The sequence below is a fragment of the Danio rerio genome, chromosome 2 (assembly GCF_049306965.1).
Source record: "Danio rerio strain Tuebingen ecotype United States chromosome 2, GRCz12tu, whole genome shotgun sequence".
Taxonomy (NCBI): Eukaryota; Metazoa; Chordata; class Actinopteri; order Cypriniformes; family Danionidae; genus Danio; species Danio rerio.
In genome coordinates, this window is record NC_133177.1 from 50,817,501 (window position 1) to 50,825,000 (window position 7,500).

At 33.7% G+C, this 7,500-nt stretch overlaps 1 protein-coding gene across 1 annotated transcript in view; it reads right to left on the bottom strand.

Moving 5' to 3' along the window:
• The window catches only part of ap1s3b (adaptor related protein complex 1 subunit sigma 3b), a 33,226-nt gene that overhangs the window by 1,365 nt on the left and 24,361 nt on the right, over window positions 1–7,500 (bottom strand). Inside the window, 2 exon segments of the mRNA NM_001004635.1 lie at window positions 3,737–3,874; window positions 6,524–6,632. Coding sequence (NP_001004635.1) covers window positions 3,737–3,874; window positions 6,524–6,632 — 247 coding nt within the window.

Below are 7,500 nucleotides of genomic sequence, written 5' to 3' on the forward strand. Positions count from 1 at the left end.
TCATTCCGCTGTGGCAACCCCTGATTATTAAAGAGACTAATTCGAAGGATAAATGAATGAATGAATGAATGAAAAAAATAATTAATTTTCATGTCTTTGCCATGGTGACAGTGCATATTATTTGTCTACTTATTTTGCTAAATATTAGTGTTCTGTGACACAAAAGTGGTTCTGTTGACAATCGAATCAATCAGAATCAATTTTATAAGGGGTTTCAAGAGTTCACCCTTAGCTGATGATTGATTATGGAGCGTGTTTGGCATGCTTTCCTGGGAGCTCATAAGATCCTCGAGCCCGGGGCTCCCTCCCGTTGTAGAGAGAGAGGAGAGTTTGAGGTAGGTAGGTCTCGAGAACTCCCTTGCTTGTTATGGTGAATAGGAAAAAGAAATGACTGTGGATAGACATAGTACTGATTAAATGCTCTTACCCACGCTAGCACGGGGAGAACATGTAAACTCCACACAGAAATGTCAACTTGGCCAGGTAAAGACTTGACCCAGTGACATTCTTGCTGTGAGGCATCAGTGCTCATCACTTGTCTGCCGTGTCGCCCTGTCAAGGTAAAAGGGGGAGGAGTAGGGGTGGAAGGGGGGATTCTTCAACACGAAGACGGCTAAGGTAAGATGCTCTGGTTATTTATAGTGAGTTAGGCTTCGTCTGATTGGTGGATCATACATTAGCTAATGCGGAACCGGCTACGCACAATCATAAGCACGAGCTCCTCTTAAAATTAGTTCATAAATAAACTTCATTTAAACACTGCTGTGTGAATTTAACCAGCTTCTTATTGTAAACGTTTATTAATTGTTTAGTTTATAATCACACTTCAGGCCGATAGCCAGTGGGCAGGGGTGGATTTAACTAATAAGCGAGGTAAGCAGCCGCTTATAGCCCCAGGAAATCTGAGGGCCCCCAAATAAATACCTAGAAGTATAAATTATATAGAAAACGTCATTTTCTATCATAATTTGTATGATGAGGGTCTAAAAAATAAGTTAAATGTTTATTACATCGCAAATGTGTCCCCCACCCTCATCATGGAGCGGTCCAGCAGTCTAACTAGGTAAAGGTTTTGTTTTAACATTGAAGTAGTTCATCTATCATTTTTAGTTGTGAATCCATTTTAAGAAAATAAAATATTTGACAAAATACTTTACATGTTGTTGTTATTATTTTGCATTAAGACAAAATGTAGAAAAGGAGATATAAAGAATGATATAAGAATAAAAACAGCTAAATAAATCAATTAAATAAATTAAAGTACAAAAGGTGCATTTTAGAACTTTCAGGCTCCATAGCCGGAATTGCTTAGGGCCCCCAAATCACTAAATCCACCCACCCCTCACTGACAAAGATCCAGAATTTGTCCCATACATGAGCTCATTTGTCCTATTAGCCGGCAGCTAGCTCTCTGCAACTCTCACTGAAAGCCAAGCAGGGCTGTGCCCGGTCAGTACCTGAATGGGAAAGCTAGGTTGCTGCAAGTGGTGGTGCTTAAGTGAAGCCAGCAGGGGGCGCTCAAACTGTAGTCTGTGTGGGTCCTAATGGCCCAGTGTATTGATGGAGACTCTATAGTGCTCAGTGAGCATCATCTTTTGGATAAGACGTTAAACCGAGGTCCAGGCTCTCTGGGGCCGTTAAAAATTCCAGCATCTTAGCCAAATTTGCCCACTATCCATCATGGCCTCTTAACCATCCCCATATAATAATTGGCTTCATTACTCAGTCTCCTCTCCACCAATCAGTGTGCGGTCTGGTGCAATATGGCTGCCATCACGTCATCCAGGTGGATGCTGCACGCTGGTAGTGGATGAGGAGATTCCCCCCCAATGTGTAAAGTGCTTTGTCCAGAAAAGCACTATATAAATGTACAGAATTATTATTATTATTTTGACTGCGATGCCATAATAAATTGTGAAAAAACAACAACAACAAAGGCTTTAAGACCAAGCAGAATCCTGTGTTGGCTGTCGGTCCCGTTCTGAAGTCACGATGTGCCAAAGTCGGTGTCCCAAATTCTAACCGAGGAAAGCTGAATGTGCTGGTTAGCTTGTTATTTGATATTTAGAATTTAATATTTATTTATTATCAGTTTAGAATTTAAAACGTTAACAAATTCCTATTTTTTATGATATATGATCTAATAAATTTGTATTCTTAAAATAAGTACTGTTTTCATATTTCTTTAACGTAAATATTTAGATGTTTATTGTACTTCAATAAGTGTTGTTATGATGACCATCCCACAAGCTAATCAAGAAGTGCTTAAAATGTCAATAAAATTCAGTCTTTTAACCTCAAAATTAAATAGAAATGAGGCGAATAACTGCAAAAAGATCCACTTTGAGAAAAAATAAAAATAAAAAAAGAACCACACCTTTCACCAGGCTGGCTACAGAAATGCACTTCATAAAAACAATCTGCAGAAACACTTTGATTGACATTCTCCTTTTGTGCATGTCATCATAGGGGCCCCGCCCATTAGTGACAATCTCTCCCTCATTAGCATAGTAGGTTTGTTATGTATTTGAATCTGCCATTATGCTGAAACAAAGGCATATGTAGCTCCGCCCTCTTTTGAAAAAGAACACAATCTCATTTGAATTTAAAGTGACAGTCACCAAAATGGCACAATTTGAATCAAAGCCTAAAAGGGGCAGTTTCAAAGAGTTAAAAACATTATGTGTGAGGTATTTTGAGCTGAAACGTCACATACACACTCTACGAGCATCAGAGAATTATTTTACATCTTGTAAATACATAAAAATAGGTCTCCTTTAAGGGGAATAATAATATTGATTGATTGACCTTAATATTGTCTCTAATAAACATCAAAACGTCATAAATTACAGCCCAACTAAAAGAAATAAGACTTTCTCCAGTAGAAAGAAATATTATAGGAAACACGTTTCCTTGGTCTGTTAAACGTCACTTGGGAAAGATTTGACAAATATTTCACAGGAGGGCTAATTATTTAGACTTCATCTGCACGTGCACAACAAATGATTAAATGCAAGAGGTGTTTTAAAGAAACGGTTTACTCAAAAACACAAGCTCACAAGTCCATCATCATTTATTCATGCACGTGTCAATTATACACCCGTGCTATTTTCCTAGCTTTGAGTAAGAGTAAATAATGAGATGCTCATTGTGGGCGAACTATTCTTTGAATGTGGTCTCATTTATTTGAGGCGTGCTGGGAAAGCTGCCATTTAGCGGTAGTGAGAGCTGCTCTGTGAAACCACACACTCACATTGGCCGTTCATTTTTTTCCCCACTTTTCACTCTGTCAAATCAACAATGTTTTATTAGGGCGTCGACCAAATCAGAGCTTCATAACTCTAATACACTTCATTAAACATTAACATCTAATTAAACATTAGACTTCATCTATATGCAATAAAACTGTAGGTTAACCATGTCTGTATATAATAGCGCTGCACAGTATATCGTTTCAGCATCAATATCGTAATGTGCACATCCACAATAGTCACATGACCATGTTTTACATGTTTATTTATATTTAAACAGTACCATTCACCTCAATATGCTTCACAGTCATGCTTTAGTCTGGCAAGTATAGCATGAAGGTTTATTACAAATGCATTAATGTAAAACATAAAGGTCAAAACAACATCTATTTTAAGGGAAGAGAAGGTTAATGCTTAAAAAAGATAGTTCTACTGGTAATATAAATAGATGTTATTGAACGGAAAGATTAAATGTAGATTCTCACCTCTTGCAGCATATCTGAGGCCTCTATAGATTTGGCTATGGACTGTTTGGATGTCTCCTGGATCTCTCCACCCATCAGAAACTCATCCAAGATGAAATAAGCCTTCTCAAAGTTGAAGATGATGTCCAGCTCACACACCTGTAAGACAACAGTACACAGATAAAGTGGTTAAAGAGGAGAAATAGAAGAATTAAATTCTGTTTTCAGTGAAATCTGTGCAACCTGACAAAAGTCTTGTCGCCTATACAAGTTTTAGAAACAAAAAATAATAACTTGACCTCTAGTTGATCATTTGTTATCAGAAGTGGCTTATATTAAAGGCAAAGGCCTCTAGAATATGTTTATTTTACCAAATTAAATATGATCATGTCTTGATTTTTAATTATTTAATCAGGACATTAAGGTCTGACTTTGCTTAGACAAAAGTCTTGTCACTTTACAGAAATAATGTACAGTATACAATATAAAGTCATGGTGCATCGGAAAACGAATGAATATAGTGTATGATTCCCATGAGCTTGGAGGACTGCATCCATACATCTCTGCAATGACTCAAATAACTTATAAATAAAGTCATCTGGAATAGTAAAGAAAGATTTTTTGCAGGACTTTCAGAGTTCATCAAGATTCTTTGGATTCATCTTTAATGCCTCCTCCTCCATCTTACCCCAGACATGCTCAATAATGTTTATGTCTCATGACTGGAGCACCTTGATGTAATTATTTTTTGCTCTTACAACTTTTTTTTACAACCCGAGTTTGTCAGGTATTGTATGTAATTAATCACTTAGTCAAATCATTTCCTATTACCATTTATGATTTACTGTACTATATATAAATAGTTTAATTTACATTTTTGTTAAATCATTTTGTAGTGTTTTTGTAATGGTTTTGAGGTGTATTTTTTATAATTATAAGCTTTTTTTCAAGTGAAAACTACCTTAATTGAGTATATTTATAGGTTTAGTTTACTGTATAATGATTTTTTTGACCCAATATATTTGCATTAAGGGATAAAGGGTAAAAGAAAAAAAGGAGATTTCAAGCATCAACACTAAAAAAATTATAACACAGCTTTATTTCTTTACATTAAAATGAGTCTAGTTAAATTTTAATTTCTTTAGCAAAAAACAAACATCATCATACATTTACATGTATCAAACACTTTATCAAAGACACCAACTAAAATGTTGTTAAGTGTAACAATACTTACTAATTTGATTTACAATCTTTTATATTTAATTTTTATAACAAAACTTGCATATTTAAAAAACACAGTTCCCCAAAATGCTAAATATTTATAATAACATTTTTTCACTAAACTAAATGATCGTCTATTCTTTTATATATTTAATGAGTACAGTTAACAATAAGAATGTGGTTTCATTTATTCACAAATATAACTTTTACTCAAAGTTGATCGACCATTATTTTATTCTTTAAATATCATTAAAAAATATTAAAGTAGACACTTTACTTGCATTCAGTATGCTTTGGTGAACATAATAAATCAATTTTGTAAAAATGGTTTTACAGCGTTATGGATGTGACATTTGCAGTAAAATTTCAAAACATAAATTCACATAGAAAGTGTACGTTAACATTATATTGAAACATCTGTTCATATTTTTCAAAACAACTAGCCACAGAGTTGTGGGAGCAGAAAAATATAAATCTGTAAACATTTTTTGTATTTTAAATGAGGGAAATAAACATGCATTAAGTCTATGACAAAAAAGTCTGCAAGTTTACAGTATACAACATACTTTGTAAAAATTCTGTGAATTAAACTGCACAACCCAAAAAAAAAAAAAAAAATGCTAAATCAAAACGATAAGAGCAATTCCATGCAAATATCAACCTTGCCATAAAAAATAATAATAATAAGATTACGGCAAAATAGCAAAACTTTTCTGCGTTTTTTTGTGTAGGCTTGTATTTTACAGTGCTTTAAAAATACTCAAATATGTCTCCGTCAGTGTTTTCAAACCATAAATATCTGATTTATCAAAGTCACACAAGTGGCAATTTCAAATCTGTCACATCCATAATGAATAGATGTCACATCCATAACAAAGCTTTTTACTCAAAAATGCGAAATTGTAAAAAATCAAAATCAATAATGTTTGTTCAAAAGAGATTCAACTCATATCCTTTTGATAACCATCGTTTCTTTTGGGTTGTGTAGTTTAATTTACAGGATTTCTACCAAGTATGTTTTATACTGTAAACTTGCAGACTTTTTTGACACACCCTAATGCATGTTTATTTCCCTCATTTAAAATACAAAAAATATTTACAGATTGATACGTTTCTGCTCCCACAACTCTGTGGCCAGTTGTTTTGAAAAATATGAAGAGATGTTTGAATATAATGTTGACATAAATTTCCTCTGTCAATTTAGGTTTTGAGATTTTACTGCAAACATCACATCCATAACGCTGGAATTGCATTGGCTCACTATAGAACAAACATAATTGATTTTATTTGACATTTTTTCGTATTTGTGGAAAAAAACTCATTTTGATCATTTAAATAGAATTGCTTGAAAACATTAACAGAGACATTCTTGAGTAATTTTAGCACTGTAAATTACTTTTTATTTTTGTTTGCACAATAAAAAAAAACAAAAAACGCAGAAACGGTTTCGCTATTTTGGCCAAAACTTAATTTTTTACATGGCAAGGATGACATTTGCATGGAATTACTCATATATAAAATATTACATATACTGCATGTTCATTTATGAAATGTGCTCCAATAGATGGGAAATTTGTATGCATTTACATTGCCGAAGTATTTGTCGAGTAGCTCCACATAACGGTGCAGAATCTCCAAAGCCAGAAGTTCATTATCCTGGTTCTCCAAACCACAACAGAAATACAGGCTGGCGTACCTACAAAACACACACAAATACACATTTACTAACAGGTAATAATATTTTTTAAAAAATGCCTTAAGCCTTTAAATGCCACTTTAAGCTGTATAGAAGTGTCTTAAAAAATATCTAGTAAAATATTATTTACTGTCATCATGACAAAGATAAAAGAAATCAGTTATTAGAAATTGTTTTTTAAAACTTATATGTTTAATAATGTACTACATTTTTTCCGTCAACCAGAAATTGGGAGAAAAAAAATATTCAGGGAAGCTAATAATTCTGACTTTAACTGTATGTGCTTAACCACAATGGAAGCCATAACCAGTACGTTAATTAAAACACAACACAGCAATGACAGCTTTAAAAAGTAATCTTAAATAGCATGAACTACAATTGTCGTCTGCATTCTCTTATGCAAGTGCTGTATGAACAAATCTTCGTAAATATCACACAGGGAAAAGCACAGGACAGAAGGGAGCCACAGGTTAAGAAAGGTGTGAAATAGGGATGTGAAGCAGAAGAGTGTGAGTAACAGTCTCTCAGGACACTAGTGAGAAGAGAAGATTTGCTTTCAGAAACACAAGACGGCTTTAACTTCATTGTTGATGAAGCAAATAATCTGGGCCGAGATCAAAAATACAAGCAGACTCTGAAGCACTGAAGTGTAGAGGGAGAATTTAAAATAGATTTATATTTACACATTTTTATTCACACCTTCAAAAAACTAAAAGGTTCTTTAATCCTCCTTTAAAGCTTTTATTAAGATTTAGTACAATAAAGTAGACTGGTATTGTTCCATATTAATTAAACATGTTCACTTTTATTGATACTTTATTGATTAAACACTTTCAATGGTCAAATCAGCTCACAATGAATAAACTGT